The sequence below is a fragment of the Triturus cristatus genome, chromosome 4_1, assembly GCF_964204655.1.
Source record: "Triturus cristatus chromosome 4_1, aTriCri1.1, whole genome shotgun sequence".
NCBI classification, from domain to species: domain Eukaryota; kingdom Metazoa; phylum Chordata; class Amphibia; order Caudata; family Salamandridae; genus Triturus; species Triturus cristatus.
The window spans coordinates 280,273,469-280,300,756 of NC_140585.1; the positions used below are offsets into that span (position 1 = coordinate 280,273,469).

Consider the following 27,288-nt stretch of genomic DNA (forward strand, 5'->3'; position numbering starts at 1 on the left):
CGACGAAAATGTTATTTGTTAGGGATCCCGAAACTAATCTTTCCCCTCTAATTCGGGAAATCATCCGCTTCTGAATTTTTTCCGGATTCTCCATTAATTGATCAGAGATCTTTCCACTGACAGATGCTACAGACCCATGTAATATCAAATTCCCCCTACAGTGGTGCATGGATACTACGAGATACCTTGGTATCTATTTGCACAGGAGTGGTGTGGAGGTTATCAGCCTTAATTATGGCCCTACCGTTGGTAAGTTTTCTGTACAGATAGAGCACTGCAGTTGATTTTCAATAACCATCCCCACGTTTTAAATTATCTGCACTGGGCCTATGCAGCCATCCTCCCACCCCCACTACTGACCAGACTTGACACTACCAGATCGCATCGCTGCCCTAGGTATGCAGCAGAGCATGCTGATTTTATTCACTTAGCTTGGAACTGCATCCCCATACTCACTTTCTGGAAAGCAGTCCATTCCACATTATAGCGTATGACAGACCTTACACTCACCCCAGACCCATTGCGAGCCCTGATGGGGTATGTTAAGCTGTTGCCAGCAAATGTCCATCTATATACAGCTATTTCACTGTTGTTGGCCAAGCGGCAGGTGTCACTACACTGATATGGCACCTCCAGCTCTAATGTGGATGCATGGATACGAGACTTGGTATACTGTGACACCACAAGTGAAATATATGCTTCGCTGCAGCCCCCTGCCTCGAGACCAAAGGATATATGGAAGCAACTGAGAGACTGTCTGCTGCTTTTAGACTCAGATGCCGATGAAGCCGGAGAAGATTAACTTGCGCCCTGAAGGTCATGTTCCCGAAGGCTTGTCCGCATGTGCGCCTGCTGGGTGCTATTACTATGTAATGAACCGTGATCCAAACGCATGCACTTCTTTCACTTACTTCCATGCAAAATTATTTGTCCCTCTGGCACTTCCCCTCTTTTTATTTCAACTTTTTGGAAATGATTCCTCACTGTACAATTTGGTATGTATGGTACATACTGGTGTGCTTATATTGCATATGTATACATGCTCTGCGCCCCTTGCTTGTTTGTCTATTCCTCGGTGGTGTTATTGTTGATATAAAATGACACAAATAAAGGTTTTTTAAAAAAAATTATTACATGACCATCTGATTGCAAAATGTAAGAACATTCACTGATGTGGCCATTTTACCAGTGATCCATTTTAAATAACAAGTCTTACGGTAGAACCACAAATATTATTATTATTAGATGCAAGAAAAAATCCCCACATAAATAAATCACTCAAACTGCAGGCAGCTAAAATGTTACTTAAGGGCTTTGCAACTTTAAAATAAAACAAAATGAATCCCCATTTAAGCATGCACAGAAGTGCAGGCAAAATAAATAGTCGTTTTGTAATGATAATAAAAATTGTTTAAAAAACACACTTAACCACCCTTTTCACTAAAGAGAAAGAACTTGTTTTAGGTTGATGGGAACAATGTGCACAGGCTTTGTGCAATCACTCAAAGTGAAAGGAGCCAATGGGCATAATGGCCTGACCCACTGCACCATGCTGTAAGCTGTAGGGGGCTGAAGCAAAACGTAATGGACAATTTAACAAACAAAACGTTCTCCTGTGTATGTGTATTATGTATGGTTTTTTGGAACAAAAGTCAGGGGAGAAACTAAAATTGTCTTAAAGGCCAGACATAACAAGATCTATAATGTAGGTGCAGCAGTCAGCAGCTACTGCTGGACCTATTTGGGAAGAGAGAAGACCATGCTAGCACAGCCTTAAAAATGTATGCAGCCTCATCAAGTCAGAAATGTGGGAGATGACAAGGTAGGCAACTAGTTTATGTCTGAAAACGGTTTATAGTCGAGCTCACTTGCTGCAGATGGTAATTCACTGTTTTAAAAAAGTCGCTGAAGGTACCGAGGTGGTGAGTAAACAAGATGGCAAAATCCTCAAGTGAAAACCAGGGGTGAAAAAAAAACAACTGATGAGCCAAGGGGGATCTAGGAGGCGAGTTCCTATAGACCAGTTCAGCCAGTAACATTAATTTGGCCCAGTCTGCTTAATGAGTTATCAAAAATAAAAACTACAATGTGTTGGCTCAATTCAACCATTTGGCCTGCTTGTCGGAGGATAGCAACTTGTGATGTGCAATGTGTGGTAACTAGATGTACTAGCAAAAAATTCTAGAACTTGACTAAAAATGCGACCCACGATCAGGTATCATTTCAGAAAAAGATCATGGAGAGCTGAAGATTGCCCTGAAAAAACACTTTTGCTTATTCTGGAGCTCCCTCTTCTTTGCCCCCTGCAGAGCCTCGTGCTCCTGGTCAAAAGCAAGGCAAATGCAAGAGTAATCTAAGTGAAAAGAACTTGTCAGAGTGCAATCAAGGATTATTTGCAAATGTTTTCCTTCTCTTCACAGGGAAATGTTGCTGAATGTAAGTTTAGCAAGCCAGCAAATGCACCAAACCGAGGCAAGGACTATGTGCATGCCAAATGTAATGCACTTTCTTTTATTCTTTTTTCTCATATTTATGACAAAAGATCACCATTATATCAGATATCCGCATTGACCATTCAGTATCAAATTTGGTAACATCGGTAAAAGTGCCCTGGACGCTCCTTTTGCAAAGATTAGTGGGGTGGTGGCAAACAAGGCAAAAGGAGAATTTTCTAAGAAATTCACATTCAAAACCTTAATTTCTGATACATAAATGTTGACTCTATAGTACACAAACATATAGAATCATGCACTACCACAATGCGCTCAAGCTTCTGGTTGTGGAATAAAACATTGAGAATGGGACATATGAAATGGCATTGTGGTGATAAACGAGTATTCCAACATTTTGTGATGCTGCCATACTTTGAATGGTGAACAACAGTAGGTTCAGAATGATGAGGTGAATGTCACTTGCTTTCATCCTACTAAGATTCTCCCATGAACAGCAATACTTTTATGCATCTAAGTTGTTGACCACTGTGAGTGAATACATTTAAAGTAACTGAAATATAGCTGAAAAAGAAAAACTGCTGGCTCTGGCACTCAGGGATCGATGGTAGTACACCAATGAGGGGTTCGTACCAGTTGGTAGTACTGAACAATAGAAAACCGTGGGAAACCTTGTAGCCAGCCGCGGCCTGGGCAGGTAAGAGCAGTGGGGTGGTGGGGCCGCGTGGGGGGTATTTTGACCGACAATGACGAGGGATTATTATTTATCTATTTAATTTTCCCTCGTCATTGTCTCTCGAAATTCCCCCCAAACGGCCCCACTGCTATTACCTGGACGGTCCGCGGCTGCTTGTAGCAGAACATCAAACACTGGCCCCGTAGGGAAAAGAATAAAAAATATACCTTGCATTAGGATTACAGTACATCTTTTCAGTTGATTCCATGTCCTTCATATCTTTCCACGCACCCTCAGTAAAGATCTGCCACCTGTACGGTAAATGGAAATGGACTCTGGTGCATTTCTCTAAGAAAAAAGAAGTAATAAGAAGGTGTTCAATATATATGAAAAGGGAAAAAGCAAACACAGTGGGTCACCAAATCAGTGTTTTTTCAAAAACAAGGAATTAAAACAAAAGCAATCAAACTATTGAAAATAAAATATGAAGCCAAATCATTATTGTTGAAAACTTTTTAAAAAGGCGGGGTGTGCACACCACTCATTTATCATTTTAGGTTTGTTTACTCTGTACTGTGCCACTCGAACCAAGCTATACCTGGCTAATGGGTTCTAAAAAGAGTGAAACTGGTCCTGGCAGTTCGGACTGGACTGTGACCATGAATAACTTTTTGTATACTTCAGTGTGTCGCCCTATGTGGGACGGGAGTGCCATCCCAGAGCACTTTGCAAATATATATATATACATACATATATATATATATTACCTACTGGCGGTCGCCAGTAGGTAGTTATAGTTAGGACCTATTATCCATAGGAAAATCGTAACATTCCATTCCCAATAACTTTGTCGCTGGTTGACGAATCTTCGCGAAATTTTCAAAACTAATGGCCCGTTCCGGTCAGCTCCTATCCTGAAAGTTTTGGGGGTGATTCGTCAAGCGGGGGCAGAGAAAAAAGGGGGGTCCCAAAACGTGTTTTCTCCATGTTATTTCCCATAGGAAATTTTAGCCACGGCTACAGCTCGAACTGCTGAACGAAATTACACCAATTTTGCAAAAAGGTAGCCCTTGGTTCAGAAAGCGGCCTTTTTTTTTTTTAATGGTGTAAATCCGTTCAGTAGTTCCTGAGAAATTAAACAAATAGTGGTAAAAAAAAAAAAAATCATTTTTCCATAGGAAACTTTAGACACGGTTATAGCAAAAACTGCTGAACGGAATTACATCAAATTTGGCAAAAAAGTACTGCTTGGCTCAGAAAGTGACCTTTTAAAAAATGGTGTAAATCCGTTCAATAGTTTTTGAGCAATTAAGAAATAAACATAGTGATATCCATGGCCGCGTGGGATCCGCGCACCCTCCCAATCACGAGCTTCATGCTAATTGGCTGTCAACACTCCAAACCAGGAAGTGTTGGCAGCCATCTTGTGCCTCGGTTCTACCGAAACAGAACAAGAATCGCAAAATACAAGAAAAGGAGGCAAGGGTAGAAACACCCTGACCCCCCTAGGCCTGCTCAGGGGGTCCCACAAGGAACCCCAGGGCCCAAAAAAGCATTTTTTAAAAAAAAGAAAATAGGCGAGATTCGCGCACCCAGAGCGAATTTCGGCCGAAATCTTTTTTTTTTTTTTTTAAACGAAGCGTGGGCTCCCAGGGGCAATCTTTATATTGTAATGGGGGGCCCAAAGAGCACCCCAGCCCCGAGGACCGCCACCCCCCGGGGCTTTTCAAAAATATGTGCGGAGGGGGCTCACAGCCCCCCCCCCACCCCCGGAGACCGCCACTCCCCGGGACTTCTAAGTATGCAAATTGGGGGGTCCGTTACAGACCCCCCCCCCCCCCAGCCCCGGGGACCACCACCTCCCCGGGGCTTTGCGAATGTTGGGAGGGGGGTCCCCCTCCTGGAGCCCTGTCATGGCCCTGGGGACCGCCACCCACCAGGGCCGGCTCCTGCAGTGTCCCGGGGTACCCACCCCCGGGACACTGCAGTTTGCTATGGCAGGGCAGGAGCCTCGCGGTTCCCGCCCAGTCATAGCAAACTGCTTTGGTTTTTGAAAGAGAGAGCAGGGAATCCTGCTCGCTCTTCCAAAAACCAAAGACGATTACTTTTCCACACGGGGAGCTGCATCTTAGCAGCTCCCTTGTGGAAAAGCGATGCCGGCTCCCGCAGGACGCGGGGAGCCGGTGGGACCGTGGGGGGGATTAAGGACCCCTCCACGGTCCCCAATGGATAGGGCCGGCCCTGGGGGATGGGGTCCCCGGGGCCACAAGTGCAGAGAGGTGTAAAAAGGGGCACGGCCTCTGAACACATCTCTGTAACGCAGCTCCCTGGAGCATACTGGAGGTACCTGGTGGACTAGTTGGCCCCCAGGGACCCTCAGTATTGAAGGGGAATTAATTCCCCAATTTAAAATGCGCCACAGGGCGTGTTTGCACACATGTCACCTCAGGCCCCACCCCCTTCGTTCACCACTGTGCAAACACACCCCCTGGCGAGTTGTAAGTTGAGGAACTAATTTCCCTTCAATACTAAGGGTTCCTGGGGGCCAACTAACCCACCAGGTACCTCCAGTATGCGCCAGGGAGCTGCGTGGCAGAGATGTGTTCAGAGGCCGCGCCCCTTTTTACACCTCTCTGCAAAGCAGCTCTGTGGCACTTACTGGAGTTACCTTGTGGGCTAGTTGGACCCTAAGGACCCTCAGGATTCAAGGGGACTTAATCTCCCAACTTAAAATGGCCACAGGGCGTGTTTACACAGTGGGGAAGGGAGGCGACGGGGCCTGAGGTGACGTGTGCAAACACACCCTGTGGCGCGTTTTAAATTGGGGAAATCATTTTCCTAGAATCCTGAGGGCCCCTGTGGGCTAACTAGCCCACCAGGGGCTTCCAGTAAGCACCACTGTGCTCCGTTGCAGAGAGATGGTCCAGGCCGTGCCCCTTTTTACACCTCTCTGCAACGCAGCTCTGTGGCGCTAACTGGAGATACCGGGTGGGCTAGTTGGACCCAAGGGACACTCTGGATTCAAGGGGACTTTAACCCCCAAATTAAAACGGCCACAGTGCGTATTTGCACACGTCAGCTCAGCCCTCCTCCCTTCACCAGTGTGCAAACGAACCCTGTGGTGCGTTTTAAGAGGTAGTTTTAATCCCCCTGTCCTATTATGTACTAGGGTCTTACAGAGCAGGCCATGGTAATCACAGGGGTACCCCAACGCATAGTGTTCCCTTGTGTATGTAGATGTTTTAACTGTATTCTAAGTGTCTTTTAGCATAGCACTGGCTCTAGGACTGGTTAGTCAGAGTCAGTTACCACCAGTACCCATCTGAAAAAGTTGAGGGTACAGGATGATTTTGCAACAAGGTCTCTTTCTGCTCCTGTTTATTCTTTCTGCACGTCTTCCTTCTTCCTGCACTTTTCTTAGTCTTTGAGGACTTCTGTTGCTTCTTTCTGCATTTCTTTTTCTTCTTTCTGTGTGTTTTTTCTTCTTTTTTCACATGTCCTACCTCTGTAGGCATAGTTAGAAACTAGCATTTAAAAAACCTTTGAAATTAACTGAAAAAACCATAGGTTTCAGGCATGTTATAGTTACAAATTAGCATTTAAAAAAACCTTAGAAATTCATGAAAAAACCATAGGTTTCAGGGGCGTTATAGTTAGTTGGACATTTCACTCGTACAAAACCATTGCAATTCCCCCATTATAGTTAGTTCAGCTAACTATAACTCGCGCGCCCGCAATGCACTGCTGATGACATCACATATTACATTGCTCATGACATGGTCAGTGACATAACTGATGACATCTCAAATGATTTCACTGATGACATCATCCTTGTGATAGAGTGGCAGAACTTCTCTCACCCTAATAGAACCTTTGATACACACACTCAAAAATAGAAACTAACATTTTTAAAACAATGGACATACCAATACCACTTACAACACACTTATTCAGTAATTCCAAGATCTACACACACATCCACTCATTCACAACAGTCCTATACAGTCACTCATACATGTACTCACTCATCATATGTTCTCATACACCAATACATCCTGTTGCACACTGACACTCATCCATATAGTTACTCACACACAGTCACACATGCAAACAAAGTATCAAACATCCATTAAATTGCATATACAGTTATACACACACCACCACACTTACTGCTACAGAAACTTACACATACTTACTCTCTTAAGCAATAACTTATAGAAACACATACTAATTTATACAGGAACTCTACCAATCTCTCACTCTCACAGATACTCACTTATATACACCAATACTCACATATACTAGTGAAAAACATATGTAGTTACTCATAAAGACACTCTTGAGACAGTCATTCACTCACTAACACACCCATACACACACTCATCCACCCATACAGTCCTGCACACATGCTGTCTTCAACACATACAAACAGTGAGTCACTCATTCATGCATCTATGCACTAAGTAATACCCCCACCGAACCATACAGACACTCAGACACTCATTCTGATACTCAAAATACCAACTAATAACCTATACAGACACTTATGTAGCTATTCACCAACCCATGCAGCCACGTATACACAAAGTGAGAGACTGATACAGATATTTATATATTTAAACATTACTCACTAACCCATGTATTCACTAAGATACACCTAATCAGTCAGTTATACAATCAATTTTCAAAAACAAAAAATCATCCATTTAGATACTTATATACCCATTTATTCTTCCATCGACCTTGAGATATACATATATAAACATATTTAATTTTCAGAAAAACACACATTCACTGGATGTCATTTGAGAGGTCATGAGTGACTTCATGAGTGATGTCATGAGTGATGTCACTGACCACGTCATGAGTGATGAAATATGTGATGTCATCAGCAGTGCATTGCGGGCACGCGAGTTATAGTTAGCTGAACTAACTATAACGGGGGAATTTCAATGGTTTTGTACGAGTGAAATGTCCAACTAACTATAACTCCCCTGAAACCTATGGTTTTTTCAGTGAATTTCCAAGGTTTTTTAAATGCTAATTTCTAACTATAACGTGCCTGAAACCTATGGTTTTTTCAGTGAATATATATATATATATATATATATATATATATATATATATATATATATATATATATATATATATATATATATATATTCACTGAAAAAACCATAGGTTTCACACATGTTATAGGTGGATATTTCACTCGTAAAAAACCAATGAAATTTCCCCGTTATAGTTACTTCAAATAACTATAACTCGCGCGCCCGCAATCCTCTGCTCATGACGTCACATATTACATCACTCATGACATGGTCAGTGGCATCACTCTTGACATCACTGATGACATCATCCTTGTGATAGAGTGGCGGTCGCGCGAGTTATAGTTATCTGAAGTAACTAGAACGGGGGAATTTCATTGTTTTTTTACGAGTGAAATATCCACCTATAACATGTGTGAAACATATGGTTTTTTAAGTGAATTTGCGAGGTTTTTTAAATGCTAATTCCTAACTATAACGTGTGTGAAACCTATGTTTTTTTCAGTGAATTTGTATGGTTTTTTAAATGCTAAGTTATGTATGTATTTTTTTTTATGGCACCCCCGCGATTTTTTGAAAAATTTTTTTTATGTTTTTTTCTGCCTTCGGGGTCCTTCAGGGACCCCCTGACAAAGGCTAGGGGGTCAGGAACTCTCTACCCTGCCCCCTTTTCACGTTCGCCACCTTCCTTTTCCACCGATTCGAACGTTGACTGACATGTAACAACCAATCAGAATTACGCTCGCGCACGTTAGGGTGCGCGCACGGTGCGCGGCTATAGATATGTATGTGCTTTTAAATGCAATTTTCTCTGGAAATACTGAACAGATTGACTCCATATATGCAAAAGGCACTTCCCTGACCTCAGGACTACCTCTCTGCCAAATTTCAAGTAATTCTGTTCAGCCGTTCGGGCTGTACCTTCGACTAAAGGTCCTATGGGAAAATGCATGGGGAAAACGCGTTTTGGGACCCCCCTTTTTTCTCGGCCCCCGCTTGACAAATCCCCCCCGAGACTTTCAGGGTAGGAGCTGATCGGAGCGCCCCATTAGTTTTGAAAATTGCGCGAAGATTCATCAACCGGCGCCAAAGTTATTCAAAATAGAATTTTGAGATTTCCTATGGAAACACGGTCCTAACTATAACTATCTACTGGCGACCGCCAGTAGATTATGATTATACATATATATATACACACACACACACATACATAAACAAATTGCCCCAAAGCATTTCAAGACGCACACGAAAGCTGGCTTCTCCTCCAAGAATTTATTCAAGATAGCCCACAGTTTGCACTCACAGATACAAAGTCCTGTTGCCTTACGCGTTTCAATGCCACTGCATCTTATGCGTCACATTGTTTATTGAATGCTGGGACTCGTAGTCCTACAGAGAGCTAAAAATATTATTCCCTGAGTGGGTTCCGTGCCGTCCACAGTTAGAAGCATGTTAAGGTCCAGAGCGCTCAGGTGGGCTTATTTTATATCACCAGCTCTGCTGAAAACAGGTCAGGATTAGTTCGACCTTCAGCCTTTCACACATCGGAAATGGTGCTGTCTTGCACGGCAGGGCAGCCGTGTTGATCCATAAATAAACAAGTTGCCCCAAAGCATTTCAAGACGCACACGAAAGCTGGCTTCTCCTCCAAGAATTTATTCAAGATAGCCCACAGTTTGCACTCACAGATACAAAGTCCTGTTGCCTTACGCGTTTCAATGCCACTGCATCTTATTCATAGGCAGACTTCAATCCAGACGGCTCACGGGAGGCTCTCTGTTAATCTTCTTGCATTTCCGGCATCTTAAATAGCTTTATAATTGGCCTCAGTAGGTGGCGCTTCATGCGTCACATTGTTTATTGAATGCTGGAACTCGTAGTCCTACAGAGAGCTAAAAGTATTATTCCCTGAGTGGGTTCCGTGCCGTCCACAGTTAGAAGCATGTTAAGGTCCAGAGCGCTCAGGTGGGCTCATTTTATAAAGCCAGCTCTGATGAAAACAGGTCAGAGGCTGCGGTAAAGAACTGGTCTATTGCCATGCAGCGCCTGAAGTCTAGGGAAAATTGGCTTTTCACAATGCCCGGAGTCCTACAAAGGATTTAATGTGCTTTTAATCTACAATTTCAGCAAGAAACCCACTCAGGGAATACTGAGGCTCAAGAAGGGAACTACAATGCCAAGCATGCACTAAATTGACTGCACTAAGCATACGCCCACTCAGGGTAATTAATTAAATTAACGCATGCGCAAATGAATAATAACATTGAGCTTTTTCCAGCTGAAATTGTGTGCAGCCTATGATTAAGATGCTTATGCATTGAAACGCGTCCGGCAGAAAATACCTCATGGGTGGTCGAGGAAAGTAAGAATGCAGACCGGATGGTTGACTTCAAGCTGAGTGCCTTCCTGAAGCTATCGGGATAGATATAGATATAGATATATATATATATTTTTTTCTAACTATAACGTGCCTGAAACCTATGTTTTTTTCAGTGAATATATATATACATACATATATTATCTACTGGCGGTCGCCAGTAGATAGTTATAGTTAGGACCCTGTTTCCATAGGAAATCCGCAACATTCTATTTGGAATAACTTTGGCGCCGGTCAAAATAGGTGGGGCGCTACGCTCCGCTCCTACCCTGAAAGTCTCGGGGGGATTCGTCAAGCGGGGGCTGAGAAAAAAGGGGGGTCCCAAAACGCGTTTTTCCCATGCATTTTTCCATAGGACCTTTAGACACAGCTACAGCCCGAACGGCTGAACAGAGTTACTTGAAATTTGGCAGAGAGGTAGTCCTCAGGTCAAGGAAGTGCCTTTTGTAGGTTTGGTGTAAATCTGTTCAGTAGATCCTGAGAAAATAGCATTTAAATCAATATATATATCTGTGGCAGCTTACGGTGCGCTTACCGTGCGCTTACGGTAAGCTTACCGTACGCGTACGGGGCCGTGCGCGATTCTGATTGGCTGTTAGATCTAAGTAAACATTCGAATCGGTCGAAACCAGGAAGCGGCGGCCGCCATTTTCTCTCTCGCACTCTGAGTGGGGCAGCAAAAACAGAGGCAAAAAACATCTAAAGGGGCTGTGTATTCAGTTCCTAACCACCTAGCATTGATGAAGGTGTCCCCAAAGAACCCCCAAGGCCAAAAAATCATTTTTATTTTTTTTCGAAAAATCGCCGATTACGCTTACCGTACGCGTACGGTAAAAATTAATTATAAAAAAAAAATTATCCACACTATCCCCAACCCGTGTGCAAAAGGTGCCCTGAGGGCACCATTTGTGCATGGCATGTGGGTTCTAACAAGTAAATATAAAAGATTACTTTTCACAACAAAGCGCATAATATGTCCTCCATGTGCGCACGGTGCGCGAAGCGCATCGTGCGTACATGGCCCATCTAGCGTAACGTGGGCACGCGGTGCGCGCAGGGCAAGTGGGCGCACGGAACGAACTGCGTTAACTGGGCGCGCACGCCACGAATGACGTAAAGTAACTTAGCATTTAAAAAACCGTACAAATTCACTGAAAAAACCATAGGTTTCACACACGTTATAGTTAGGAATTAGCATTTAAAAAACCTTGCAAATTCACTGAAAAAAACATAGGTTTCACACATGTTATAGTTACCTGGACATTTTACTGATAAAAAAACCAATGAAATTCCCCCGTTATAGTTAGTGCAGGCAACTACAACTCACGCGACCGCAATCCTCTGCTGATGCTAATACTGTATTTAGACAATTATTTGCCCAGGTCTTCTTCCATTAAATTTTAGCTATACATATATTACAAATATTTTTTTTTCATAAAGACACGTATGTCATCAGCAGAGGATTGCGGTCGCGTGAGTTATAGTTGCCTGCACTAACTATAACGGGGGAATTTCATTGGTTTTTTATCAGTAAAATGTCCAGCTAACTATAACATGTGTGAAACCTATGGGTTTTTTTTCAGTGAATATATATATAAATAATATACACACACAAGCCCTTTTTGTAGAAAGAAAAACACATTTATCAAAAGTAATTGTCTTTGCAGCCTTAGAAAGGCTAGAAATTGACACATTTCATTTTCTTTCTTTAAAAAGACAGCTTTGGTTTCAGAAAAATAGTCAAAACACTTTACAACACTCTAAAAGATCACTTTCAAACCTTTTTAAAAAAGGGAATGCAGGGCAATGCTTACAGACAGGCTGCACAAGTAAAGCCAGAAAACTGGCCCCTTGCTTTTAAGAGCATCACTCTTTCTCCAGTGTCTCAATATGCCCCAGAAGTTCTAGTGCAAAAAAACAAGCATTTGCAATGCAGTCGGTCTCGCATTTGGGAAAGTTAGAGCTCTTGGCGTTGAAAATTATACTGTTTTTTACATATATTTTTTGTATGAAGTGGAGTGATGATATTTGCATAGCGCTATTGCTATTCGTATGACCTTGCAGTGCTGCAGAACCAGAAAATGGGAAATAGGTAATGAGTGAGAGAAGACAAGAGTAGTATGCTGGCTGAAGAAGAAAAAATACACATTAAACCATTCTAATTCCTTATAGGAAGCAGTGACTTTACTTGAGGCTTGCATTTCATGAACACTCTATGAAAAAGTTTTCCAAAATAATCCTGTTGTACCGTGATTAAAACAGAAATAAAGCAAACGTGAAAAACAATACAGAAATTGCTATGAGAAATAGTTCTTCAAATAATCGAGTTTGAATTTTAAATAACACAACTCATTTTAGGAACACGTGAAATAAGTGAACCGATGTGCGATATCGTGGTGCACATATCTGAAGTTAAAAAAGTACATAACGGGTCTTCCGACTTGGGTATTGTGTCGTAAGGTTCGTGCAGCTTTAGCCATAAATCCACAAGATGTTGGATAGCAGAACGTAAGTTTAAAATGTATGGTTTGTGACATACATCTATTGGATGCAAGATTGAAATTTCTTTCTATAGAAAATAAGAACTGTGTCAACGATGTACTTTTAACGAATACATATGAACCCTAAAGGGAATCAGCCTCTCAGCTGTAGAGTAAAAACTCCAACCACAGAAGAATTTAAATGCCTATAGAAAAGCTGGAGAGGTGATGATTTCCCCGAACCTAGGGTAAGGACCCATAAGATGATCTGAAAAATAAGAGCATGTGGTGTTGAACACTTTGGTGGTGAACCCGTCATCGTAGGACCACCACGAAGATATAGGCAACATGAGTTTTTAAATAGGAGGCCCTGCAAAGCATTAAGGGGCGAGTCTCCGTGGTGCAGTGAATATTATAGCAGTGGCTCCCCGCTGTGCTGAGGAGAGCCCTGAAGAGGTTTTTCTTAGTTTTTTTTCAATTTTGCTACGGCTTTTATGCCTCAGTTTTAATAATTCTTTCCGGTGTTACAAATATATTAAAGCAAAAAAGGAGTGCAGGATAGTTATTTGCCCAGAATCACAGGATGTTGAACCGACGCTGCAACTCAAACCTGGTTTCCGTGCTCCAAGGTTTGCAACGCTAGCTGTTACGCCACAAATTTTCCCCTAAAAACGTATAAAACCCAAATCCTGGGAACTGTAATGAAAAGAGCTGAAGGAAAGAAAGAGCCTGCCAAGATGTGCAAGCAGTGTTGTGAGGGTGCAGTACCATAGGCGGTCACTAAGTGTCCCTTTGGACCTCTTCTGGCCACATATGGTACTGTACCCTGCAACATGCTAAGGGAAAGGATATGACTCAGTGGAGAGAGCCTCCAACTAGGAAGCTGGGGGATCTGTGTTCGAGTATGCGGTGGGCTCAACATTGAGCAGCATGGATAGGCGCTACATAAATAAAAGCGACTAATTTAAATTAACATAAGAATTCAGAGCAGCGAACCTGGGGGTGGGAAAAGGCACAACAGCAGTAGTCTCAGATGGGTGGTGGGGGGCTGCCAGCAATGTTGTGGGAGCTGCGAGGGGCAAGCAAGCAAATGAAATGACAGAAGTTTGATTGCATGATGGGGCGTGGTCACGTGCCACGATAAGATGGTGGCTCGGCTCTGAGCTTCGCTCGCACAACTCATCTACTGAATTCAGCCTGCTTTCTGTCCTCGGCAACAGATGTATTGCTGGAATCTGAGGCCTGAAGGGTCGGAGCGGCAGTTGGAGCCACGCTGACCGTTTTTCATTTATTTATCAGACCAGCGGCAGCAGCGGTGTTGTCTCGCCAGCCAAATGCGAGCGGCCGCCATTTGATAACGGCAGCTCGCTCTAATCAGCCTCAAGGTAAACCGGCGTTTCTTTAAACGCGGGGCAACGTGTTTTTTATTTCATTTGCCCTCATTTCATGGAATATTGGCTCAGGACTTGTATTTCTACAGGAAAAATGTAAATGCTAGATGCATTATACCCTCTTAACATTCTGGGCCAGGCATGTATAACATAGGCATTTTATTATTACTTTTTGCTTCAGCACGCATATCTACTGCTTTATTAATATGCATGGATACACTTCAGGATGGTGCTGCTTTCTCCCTTTTTTGAACTTCTGACCCTTCTGCTACACAAATGACTGTTCTAACCTTTTTACTTCACCCTTGTCACACCTTCTAGCCTCTTGACAGTTTGGCATTTGACCTGATAAATGCTAACAGCGTCGTCTCCTCTTGGTCCCTTGTTAACAAATGTCAGAGTGCAGACAGAGGGTGACGCAATTTTTCTCCGGATCACGTTCTTATTCTGGCCATCTTTTTATCTAGAGCTTTACCGATTAGTGATGTGTTTTTACTAAGCATATGGGCAGACTGAAATCTTTATTAAAAATTACTTCTCGCCCTTCACATCATTTCAGGATGGCTAATGAAGCTCCAATTTCGGTCAGAGCCTCATCTTCAGGTGCCAAGCCCAAGAGAGCCAAAAATGATCCTCTCTCACCCATCTTATCTTCTTAAAATCCTGTTCTTGACATTATTTTGGATGAGGTGAGGGGTCTTAAGTCTTTTATGTCCACAACTACTGAGAAACTTCAGCAAATAGAAGACCGATGGATTAGTATAGAAGCTAAGGTGCTAAATATGGAGCAATGCATCAGTGACCTACATGATGTGTCTACTAAAATTCCGATCTTGGAGCAGGAAATTTATCGTCTCAAACTTCACACTGAGTACCTTCAAAATCGTAATAGACGCAACAACTTACGTCTTTATGGTCTGCCAGAAAATCTTGAAGGTTCGGATATGCTAAAGAAATTGTCAGAACTTTTAGACCTTCCTTCAAAACCTCCATTAAACATCCATCGAGCACATCCACTTGGACGTCTTCATCCTCATGCATCCAAACTTAGAGGAATTATTATGTTGTTTTTGGAATTTACTGATTTAATGCGAATCCTCTCTGCAGCCAAAGCAAAACGTCACCTCAAATGGTCTGGTCATAACATCTTCCTATCACAAGATCTCTCTAACGCTACTAATGCAAGAAAAAAGGAATTTTTGGCTCTTCGCCCTCAAATGAGACAATTGAATATTCAATATGGTATCCTTCATCCTTGTCTGTGTAAAATTACTCACGATGGCTCCACACGTTCTTTTGATGATCCTACTAAACTAAGGTCTTTTCTCCAGAACCTTTCCACAAATTCTGCAACTGGTTATTTTCCTCATTCTTAAGTTTCCTGTATCTTTTCTAAATTTTATTCACTATGGCTGTTTATAACTCTACTCTTTTTTATCTTCCTCCCTGTCGTTTCATCTCTTGTCGGTGTTGTTGCGCCCCATGCCTCAGCCATTGCGGTTTCCTCTTAGATCTGGATCTCTTTCCTTGATCTATCTTCCTTTTCTCTTATTCTTGTTCCCTTTTTCGTTTTTTTTTCTATTCGATAATGTTCAATTTGTTGCATGTGTCCATTAGTGCTGTTTGTTGTTATGTAACGTATTTTTTCTATTCATCTCATATGTGTTTTTTTTTCATTCTACTTGTTTTCCTGAAGTGTATCATCACCTTACATGTATTACCCCTCCATCCCTTCACCATGTGTAATATTGTAACGTGGATTGTTCGTGGTCTTGGAAACCTTGTTAAAAGACAAAAGGTACTCTCTCATTTATCAAAATTAAATTCTCAGGTCGCTTTTATTCAAGAAACACATTGCAATGAAGCTGAATTGCTTAAGTTAAACAGACAATGGGTGGGTCAAGTTGTTTACTCTCCTGCTTCTAGTAAAAAAGGGGGTGTTGCTATCTTGTTTCATAAACCATTATCTGTACAAATTGGATCTACGCAAAATGACACTGATGGACGATGGGTAATGGCTAACGTTGTTATACAAAATAAAGAAATGGTTTTATTGAATATATATGGCCCAGTTAGACCAGATCCAGAATTTTGGAATGACATTAAGGTTTTACTTTCCTCCATTAAATGTCAGAATAGACCCCTTTTCTGACAAACAATCTAAATTTAATCCAGATAAATCCCACAAAGCATTTCAATCTGCTATTGCCTCTCGTTCATTATATGATGTTTGGAAGACTTGTAACCTAGATTCTCTTGAATGTACTTTTTTTTTCCAATGTTCATCAAACACGGTCTAGAATTGATTATATTTTGGTTAGTAAATCCCTACTCCCATCTATTCAATCCTCGGAGATTACGTCTATTTATATTTCCGACCATGCACCAGTCCTTACTGTTTTGGACCTTTCTTTAAGCTCCCCAAAATTCAGCCGTTGAAAGCTTAATAACTTTTTATTATCAGATACTATTTTCATTACAGAAGCCACTGCTTTTATTGATCAATTTTTCAACTTCAATAACCCCTCAGATACCTCTAGTTCCAATAATTAGGATGCCTTTAAAGCCTCTTTCCGTGCTTTTACTATTTCATATGTTGCAAAAAAATACTCGAAATAAATATACAGCTTTATTACAACAACTTAAATTATTGAAACATAATTATTTTGCTTTCAAATCTTGTTCGGCTCTTCATGAGCTCATTAAGGCCAAATCTCAACTTAACAAACTTGCTACAGTTGAAGCTTGCAATATCCTTCTTAAAATTAAATCTATCATATCATGGAGGCCAAAATAAAGCAGGTAAGATGTTAGCCAATGATTTGAAAATCAAACCTGAAGGTAAAAATATTGGACCCATTTCAAATGAATCCACGAAAAGTTTAGCGTCCTCAGATGAAGATATTGCTACTATATTTCATGAATATTACCAATCGCTTTATTCTGATGACACGAATCCCTCTAATCAAAATTTCAATACTTTCTTCTCAGGCCTTCCCACTCCTCCTTACCTGCCTGCTGAATTTGACTCACTGGAGGGAGAGGTTACCGTTCATGAGATAACTAATGCCATTAAATCTTTAAAAAAAAAAAAAAAAAAAAAAGCACCAGGTCCAGATGGCCTTTCCGTTGAATTTTATTCTATTATTTCCTCCATTTTTGTTCCCAACCTTCTGGCTCTTTTTAATTCCTTTATTGTTGATTCTAAAGCCTCTGGTTCCTTCATGGATGCCTTGATAATTCTCATACCTAAACCTGATAAAGACCATTCCCTTTGTAAAAACTACCGCCACATATCATTAATTAACTATGACTGTAAGATTTTTGCTAAAATTCTGGCCTCTCGTCTTGAAAGTATTATTCCATTATTGGTTAAAACTGATCAAGTTGGATTTGTTAAGGGCATGTTGGCTGGGGATAATGCTCAAATGTTTGCAAATGTCATTTCCTTTGCCAAAAAATTCAAATCCCCACTTGCTGCGTTGTTTCTAGATGCCGAAAAGGCTTTTGATCGTATTCATTGGCAATATATGTTTAAAACTCTTCAATGGTTTGGTTTTGGTCCAACTTTAAATTCTTATGTTAAATTGTTATATTCTTGCACCCGTGCCAGTATTTTTGTAAATAATCATTTCTCCAGATTTTTTTCTTTATCTAGAGGTACACGTCAAGGATGTCCCCTTTCTCCCTTGTTATTTGTTTTATGCCTTGAACCCTTCCTTGAACGTATTCGTGTCAATACACATATTTCTGGCTTCACGCATAATTCCATTTTAACCAAAATATCAGCATATGCTGATGACATTAATATATATTTCCAACCCTCACACTTCCCTTCCTCTATTTTTGGATGAGGTTCAGTTATATTCCAGTATTTCTGGTTATAAATTAAACCTCTCTAAAACAGAAGTTTTGCCTCTGAACTCTCTGTTCTATCAATATATGTTTAATGACACTAACTTCACTTGGTGCCCCCATAAAATTAAATATCTTGGTATTTGGTTCTCTGCTACTCTATCTACCACAATTAGATATACGTTCAATGCACTAATCACCAAAATGTAATCACTCCTTCTTACTTGGACCCCTCTTTATCTCTCTTGGTGGGGTAGATTAGATACTATCAAAATGATGATTGTGCCTCATGTCCTCTATACACTATCTATGTTGCCTATTCGAATTCCTATTTCATATTTTTCACAAATTAATTCCGTCCGTACAAAGTTTTTATGGAATAAGAAACACTCACGAATTGCCCTTGCACATCCTAAACGCCCCAAATCTGAAGGTGGTGTGCGTTTTCCTGACTTTAAAGCTTATCACTCAGCATTTTTGATATAATATATTTCACTGATGGTCTTAACCCATTTCAATGTTTTTTATCTTCTACTATCTGGTATAATACATTTCTCACATATAAAGGTAAATAATTCTATTACAAACATTGGAAGGAGAAGGGAATTATTTTTGTGTATCAATTGATTCACCAGAATTCTGTTATTCCTTTCGCTGAATTACCATCATGCTACCATTTACCGAACACATCTCTTAATGAATACATCTTAATTTCAACCGCCTTACAATCACAATTAGCTTCTCATGACCTCCCCAGTGTCTCACCCTCTCTTACTCCACCTACACCGTTATACAGTTTCTCTCAAGAGCACAGACCTAAAGCCGCTCTCGTTTATAAATTATTGTTGTTACATGTTACTGAAAGACCTAAATCTCTTATTGAAATTGCGTGGGAAACAGACTTATCCTCATCACTCTCTATCTCTGTTTGGGACACACTATGGTCCAAGTTATTTAAAGTTTCTGCCGCTGCTCGTATAACCCAATCTCAGAGCAGTTATTACTCCTGTTTGTATATCCAAGTTTTACCCTTCCTCTTCTCTATTATGCTGGTTGTGTTCTAATTATACCGGCACTTTAAAACATCAACTTTATGAATGTTCCAATGTATTGACATTTGGGAAATTCGTTTGGTCTAGTTGCATGAACATTTTTAAATGTGACATTACATTATCATTACAAAATCTTTTTCTAGGTTCATCCTCACCTGATTTAGATGACGCCATTCCTATTTCTTTATTGTTCGACCTTTTTATTGCATTCGCATTTAAAGTTATTTTGTCATGTTGGAAAGACAATTCCAAAGTATCTTCATTGACTTGGTGGAACTTTATATGTGATGAACATAGAATTGCTTATGTCTCTTCTTCTATTCTTTCTCAAAAAATGTAATCTGATCTTCTCTGGTTACCATTTACAGTTTATCTTTCTACTCATGCCCCCATGCCTTAAATTTATTTTTCTCCTTACTCTCCTATATGCTTTTCTGAACATTTTATATCTTCTTTGTTTTTTATCCTCTTTTATATTTATTTACTTCTCTTTCCCTTTCTTTCTTCTTTCACCTTTTTCTTTCTTTTCCCTCTAGTGTTTTCACATCCTGCACTTATATACTAATTGTTCATCTATTATCTGTACTATGTTTTTTGACTTTGAGAATGTTTGTGCTTTTTGTTTGTTCTTCTTGAAAATTCAATAAAAATTCTTAACAACCTTATAAGTGTTTAGCCATGCAACAGTTGCATAACTAAATACTTATAAGGTCCCAAAAGCGAGACCTATTGGCTATGTAAAGCGGCCGTGCGGCCACGAAAGTGAAAGTGATCGCGATCACGATCAAACATCAAAGCGGCAGTGAAAGTAATCGCGGTAAAGCGCGCGCCCGCGCACATGCACTGTAGCTCTAGACTGGCCTGGTAGCACTTTTTGGAGCCCTCTCAATAAGTCTCGCCAGACCAGCGCATGCGCTGGGTCAGGCGAGGCCTAAAAAAGAAGTTTCATTGCATAAGTAAACAGAACTGTTAAAGAGCAGAGGTAGGCCAACTAAAAAAAAAAAAGAATAGTTCTCTCCAAGTATAAATAGCCTGAATAGTAGGAACACATGTACGAGGGCCAGTCCTCATGGGAAGATGCAAAATTACAAAAGGAGGGACTACTCAGTGTATTCACTAATGAAAAGCCAGCATTTCTGAAGAGCAACAAGATACAAAAAAAAGATGGGTGTTTTTTTTTTTAAAGCCCGTATCCTAGAGACAGAATGTCTTGAAGAGACAACATGTGCGCTGCCTAGGCGAGACCTAAAAAACTAAAGCAAGAATGCAGACCTATTCTTGATTTAAGGTTAAAAGAAACTAAACGGATAAAGGAAGAAAGGTTCGGAATTTAGCTACAATTACATCACGAGGACTGGATGTGTGCAATAGATGTTTATTTCCACATTCCTATTATTAGGAAACACAAAAGATTGCTAAGATGTGTTGTAAGAAAAAGAGCACTACCTATTCAAGTTGTAGTTTTCGGGCTGAAGTAGTCTCTTTACGCAGCAACGAAATTTGGACATTTCTACTTTTCCTTAAACTCTAAAGAATTATTTTATATGTTTCCTACATAAAAGGTGTGGGTTTTATTTTAACTATTGATGCGGATCCTCTGAAAGAGAACAGTCATTTACAGCACATAGAAATTTCAGAAGTGTTATGAATCACACAACATAAAATACAAATTAACATTATTATAGTAAGACACAGGCAGTTATGTGCAAGATTGTTAACACATCTGTACATCCAAGATGTTAGGTTACAAAGTATTCTGCCACCTACTGCCAACTAGTGCAGAGATCTTCTAGCCTGTGACACATGGTCTTTCCATTTACAGTGATTAAACTTACTGTAGCATTTTACAGTCTCTGAAGGCGGGTATTCTGATAGTCAGGTAGGCAACATAGAGGCTATTACAAAGGTCCATCTTAGAGATTACTGCAGCACCCAACACTGATGCCTTGTTTGAAAGGGATATTAGCCACATAATAATGGGCCTTAATTTGCCTGACTGATGGAAGCAGCTGCTTGGCTGGGTTCCAAAGATAATTTCATCAGTCTGAGCACTATGTAGTTTGAGGTAACTAGCCAAAATTTCATGCTTGAACATTGCTCAGGGCTCTTTCCAGCTCTCTCACAGAATCAGTATTGCATAATCTTATATACACCTGATTCCCCCATCCCCTCCAAGCCAAGGACTGTCATTTTCAAATATCCCTCCTCAAGGGAGATAAAACATACTATGTAGCAAGCAATCGCCGGGTAGCATTTTATTAATATACTAAAAGGAAGCGAAAAAGGGTGAAGGGGGGAAATGTTTTCTTGCCCCGTGACCTGGCTGTTCCATCACTTTCTAATCAGCCTTAACCAATTTAGCTAGTGTGGTAAGCAGAATATGGGGCCTTGCCAACCACAAAGACAGTCATATTTTAAAAGAAAAAGGGGGATACTTTGAAAAACTTTAAAGATCCTCCACCAGGGGGGGTTCATGGTCTGGCCAAGGAAAGAAATGGCCGCCTAGGAGAAGAGCTCCACTCCGAGGGAGACTCCAGGCGGGCAATGAGGCGTTCCGGAGGTGGCCCTACGATACCATATCGGAGTCCCTGAATGCGGGGGCTACTCCAGCTGCTCCGGTGTCATCGTCGTGGCTGGAGGGTGCACGGAAACGACGGCGCACCGTCGGTAGACTCTCGGGCCTGGAGGCGCGCCATCAGCCTCGAGTGAGTGACTGGCCCCGCCTCCTGAGTCTGCCGTGGGATAGGACCGGGACTGCTCCCTGCGGCTGGAGGCGCTTCCATGATTTCAGAAACTGCCCCCCCTCCCGCTCCGATACCATTGCCTGGGGAGCGGGTGACTGGGAAGGTGGCCCTGCGGCTGACTCCTGGAATCAGCGACGTGCCCTCGACCCGAGTGACTGCCCGGCCCCATCTACGCACCATGCTGCACACTTGAAGCGCCGGGGCCGCTCCTTGCGCTTGGCGGCACCCACTGAGATTGCCCCCCCCCCCCGCCCCGGTAGCACTGCTACATCTGGGGAACGTGCTGAGGGGGCGGCAAAGTAGTGGATGATTTCTAGGCCTAGTGGGGTGCCCTCAGCCTCGGCCTGGAATGGAATGGCTGACCGACCCCACCTATTAACCCAGCAGTGGTAAACGGTCCAGACGGGACTGTTCCTGGCGCCCGGTGGCGCCCTACGCTACACTACAGCACGGATTCTCTACCCCCCTTTCCCCCCCCCCCCCGGCGCTCACAGGAATCTGCCCACCAGCGGCAGCGAGTGCAATATAAACGGCCCAGCCCCGCACCCTATTCAGCCAATGGGAACCTGAGGCACCGGGACCGCTCTGGGGGCCACCACCACCATACTTGCTCCTCCCCCCGCCACAGCGGCAAGATCATGCCGGAGGGTCCCCGATTAGCAGCACGGCTAAGCCTACCAACTGAGGAAGTGGTACTTGGCCTTCAGCCTCCGGTGACCAGCACCAGTGAAGACGGCGCAGTCCCTCTCTCCGGCTTCCATCTAATACGCCCTCCTAGGCTGGTAAAGGCACAACGTGCTACCGGGGAACAAAAGACCACGGCAAAACAGGGGAGCAAGACCTCCAGGCAGATCTTATTCACGGAGGCGCTGAAGCAACACCCGCGCACAATGGCCGCGAAAGCTGATGACCTCCGGCAGTCGGCTCCCCGGCCCCCTCGACGGCCCCGGAAGCAGGAGTTACTATGGACCGCATTCTACAGGAGATCTCCTCAGTCAGTTGACGATTGGAGGGGATGGACTCTAAAATTTCCAAACAGGCGGATGAAGACAAATCGATGCGAGCAGACCTGGCTAGGTTTCACTCCTGTGTGGATGCGCCGGATCAGAGGCTGACGGCGGTGGAAGGCCTACTGAATACAATGCCAGACAGAGATCGAGAACTCATCTTCATACTCAGCAAGCTCGTCGACTTGGAGGACCGTCCGCTTTTTTGGATTTCCGGAATCCGTTGAGGGTCAAAATACCACCGTGTCCTTGAAGGACAGCTTCCCAAAGCTAGTTGGTGCCACCTTCAATCCATCCCTGGAGATACAAAGGGCCCACCGAATAGGACCGCTCCACAAGGACTCCAACGCACGGCGTCACAACCAGACGAGGCAAATCCTAGCTTCAGCGCGTGCACAAGGTTCATTTGCACATGATGGCTACAACATCCAGATGGCTGCCAATTTCTCAAAAGAAACAAATGACCTCCGCAAATCTTTCCTATCTTTCAGACCCAGGCTCCGGCAGCTAAACCTAAAATATGGTCTCTTTGAACCGGCGAGATTTCGCGTTACCAAGGATGGTAATTCTAAGGACTTCATGATCCAGGGGACCTACGCCTGTTTCTGGACAATGTGATATGACAGAACATGGAGACGTCTACGAGTGACTTAGAACCCTCCTCAATGTCGGGCCCAGCTCTGTTGATGGAGAGAAGGACCTCTGGTGGTCTGTGGCAACGTGGTAGAGAACAGGACAGACAGGCATGAGCAAAAGAGGACAGAGCCTCCGCGCTCCATGCTGCGGCCGCCTTTGCCCAAGAGTCACAGAGGGACAAATCTCGTTCACCTTTGAAACCATCACTTGGTCTGACTCAGGGGCGTGGAGGACCCGAACTGATGACCCCCACTGCAACTGATTCTGTAGCAGATGATGCAGTGGGACGCTGTTTGATTGATGGACAGCTGAGTATCCTATGCGCTGTATTGCATTGAGGGGTGTTTTAGACCTCGAGGGGTTATACTGTTTCATCTTATTCTTTTATATTGTACACTTGAATAACTGAAGTTTTTTGAAGTGTCTAGGTTTTGCATCAAGACAAATGTAGATTTCTTTGTTTGAATAATAGTATTGTGTGGTAGTACTGCTCCCATTCACATATGTGGGACCTTCCCTCAGCCCCAACTGACTAGGTCCGCTCCACTCCCACCCTTTTCCTGCGCACATAGGCACGTCACATCGGCCTGCAGTCCTACACATGGCTCAGATGCCCCCCCTAGGGAGACACATTATTATTAGTATACATCATTATCCACTGCTATGCGCCTCAGCTCACATATTTAAACCCGGCAGGGTCCTGTGCAATAGGTGGACCTCTGGGTCCCCTCGCGCGTCACCACAAGTAGGAGTTGCGGGATGCCTCTTTGTGCGTTGGATGTCTTACACCCGCTTTACCCCCGTCATCAGGGTGCGGCGCTGGTTTACCTTTTCTCCCTTTGATCCCCTTCTTTATATCTTGATGAGACCCTTCGCAGCACCGGCCTACCCCGCTCTGGGAGATTGGTGCCCCCCTCGCAGCGGTGCTCCGCCAAGAGTAGACCTGCGGTAGATAGATAAGCACACCTGTTGAGCGGAAACTGAGACTGTACCCTATTCACGGTGTCCTATTGTTTTCTCCCCTTACCCTTCGGTGCATCCCACCCAGGAACTGCATACTCCCCTTGTGGTAAAATAGAACCTTTCTGCTGCGCCTCCCCACCGATTGAGGCGCCTTCGCAATACACGCTAACATAGGTCTCCTTATAGCCCGATGACAGCCCCAGCAACCTAATAGATCTAGACAATTAGGGAAGTGCCAGCAGGCTCCCATACACTCCTCCCCCACCCCTCCTTGCCTTCTCTTTTGTTTTGTTCCATTCGTCTCTTGTTCCTTTTCTGTTTGGTTGGACTGTTTCGCAGTTTCTTCGTCTCTTCCCCTTCTCGATCTTCTCCTTTCTTTCGTTCTCACTCTTCTTTCTTTGGGTTTCTGGAATAGGGCACTACCCCCTCTCGCATTGACCCAACCCCATCCCGTAACTCTGCAAAGTACATTTTGTAAACCTTTGGGAGACCCAAAACCTTCCCCCCCTCGCTTGGTTTCACTCTTTCATTGCACCTACCCCCCCCCTCACCCCCCCGCATTCGCACCTGCTACGCTGAACACTAGGACTCCTTCACGCCCACTACGAGCAATCACTTGGAACGTCCATGGTCTCACTCACCACATAAAGCGAAAAAAGGTTTTGGCGTATTTGCAATCCAAACGCACAGACATTGCCCTACTGCAGGAAACGCACCTAGACACTGAAGAATAGGACAAACTGCGACGAGACTGGGTAGGAGGGGAAATACACAGCAGTGTGCAGGTTGAGGCTCCTGGGAATGAGAGCCCACTCCGCAAGTGCGGAGTGGGGATTCTCCTCCAGAAATCCCTCCCAGCGACAGTGACAAAGACATGGTCGGATACTGATGGCCAATATGTTTTGGCACAGCTCAAGATAGGTGATCACCACATATGCGTGAGATCGGTATACACTCCAACAGGGGCAAAAAAAACATTCCTCTTGCAGTTAAATAGAGTTCTGTCGGAAATAGGTGCTACACAACTCCTTATAGGCGGGGATTGGAACCTAGCGAGGGACCCGATCCTGAATAGGACCGGACTACTGGACAGGAGCAATGCAGCGGACAGGGCATTGCTGGAAGACGTGATGCAAGATAACGAACAAATAGATCATTGGTGCTTGAGTCACCCCACAGATACGGAATACACTTTTGCCTCTCCAGTACACGGTATACTAACCCGCTTGGATTACTTTCTTACCTCCCATAGAGTAGTACAGCTCACCCAAGAATCTCAAATCTTGGAGGTGGCTTTCTCAGACCACTCCCCCGTCCTCCTCTCACTGGAACTAGGACTAGCCGCCACCATGCGCAATTCGGCTGTCATCGCGGGTGTTCCACTCCCAATAGGCGAATCCAAACTGTATCTATATGCGGATGACATTTTGTTAACCCTCACGGACTTGCCCCGATCCCTTCCGTCCCTGCTCCAGATTATCGACGACTTCTCCTCCCTCTCCGGGTAAAAGATCAACTGGAGCAAGAGTGAAGCACTCCCTCTCTCTTCCGGGACCACGAAACCGGCGATACATGGGTTCCCCTTCCGATGGCAACACTCACGCCTTTCCTGTCAATAAAGGTATAGCAAACATGGTCCAGGATAATCTTAACCCGCTTAGAACCCAGATGCAGCGAGACTTTGACAAATGGAAGGCCTTGGGGCTCTCGTTGTGGGGTAGAGTGCAGGCGGTCCGCATGGTAACATTACCGCGTTTCAACTATACCTTGGGGATGCTGCCAATGCAGGTGCCTCTCACACTCTTGCAGCAGATACATTCCAAGCTACGGTCGTTTGTGTGGGGCTCCGCAAAGCCACGCATTGTCGCGTCCAAGTTACAGGCCCGCCCCCCTCATGGGGGACTTGGCCTCTCATCAATATACCTCTATGCATTGGCATTACATCTCTCCCAACTGGCGTACTTCCTACCAGGTTTCCCCGACCCACCACAAAGGGTTCCGTTGGAACGACACTTTCGGCAGAGGAGGGACTCTCTATATTATACATGGCGAGAGGTGGGAACAGCGATATAATGCATCCAATTGTGCCTGCCGCGTGCAAGGCTGGGCATCGGGCCCACAAGCTCTTGGGGAAACATCCACATCTGCACGAGAAGGCCCCATTATGGAGAAATGAGGCCATTCGGATCGGAGGGCAGGATTTGAGTTGGCGGTATGGCAGGCTGCGGGTATAAGGTCCATTGATCATAAGTATGGTCTCCCCACGACACAGTCTTGGAGATACAACCAGCTACAACACTGTCTAAGGCATTGCCTGGGGGCTCCCGCCTGGAACCTTCCCCCATCTCCGGTAGCTGCATTCTTCCTTGTCTGGCGACGGTACAAGGGGGTGATATCTGGACTGTATGAGGTGCTAGCGTTGCACCGCTTCTCGACCCCCTTGGCACAGAAGTTACGTGCCAGGTGGCCGGCATGGCTGGCGATCATGTATGAAGTCGACGAATGAGCGGACATATTAGAAGCTCTGGCTAAGTGCGCAAGGGAGGCGCGGATGAAATTCTGCCTCTTCAAAGTCTTACAGGACTGGTATTGGACACCCACAAAACTGC

General features: G+C 43.6%; 1 protein-coding gene across 1 annotated transcript in view; it reads right to left on the bottom strand.

Moving 5' to 3' along the window:
- Positions 1 to 27,288, bottom strand: part of LOC146854269 (protein mono-ADP-ribosyltransferase PARP12-like) — a 490,642-nt gene that overhangs the window by 365,213 nt on the left and 98,141 nt on the right. The window contains exon 5 of the mRNA XM_085652052.1: positions 3,354 to 3,474. Coding sequence (XP_085508178.1) covers positions 3,354 to 3,474 — 121 coding nt within the window. The remainder of the gene's footprint in view (positions 1 to 3,353; positions 3,475 to 27,288) is intronic.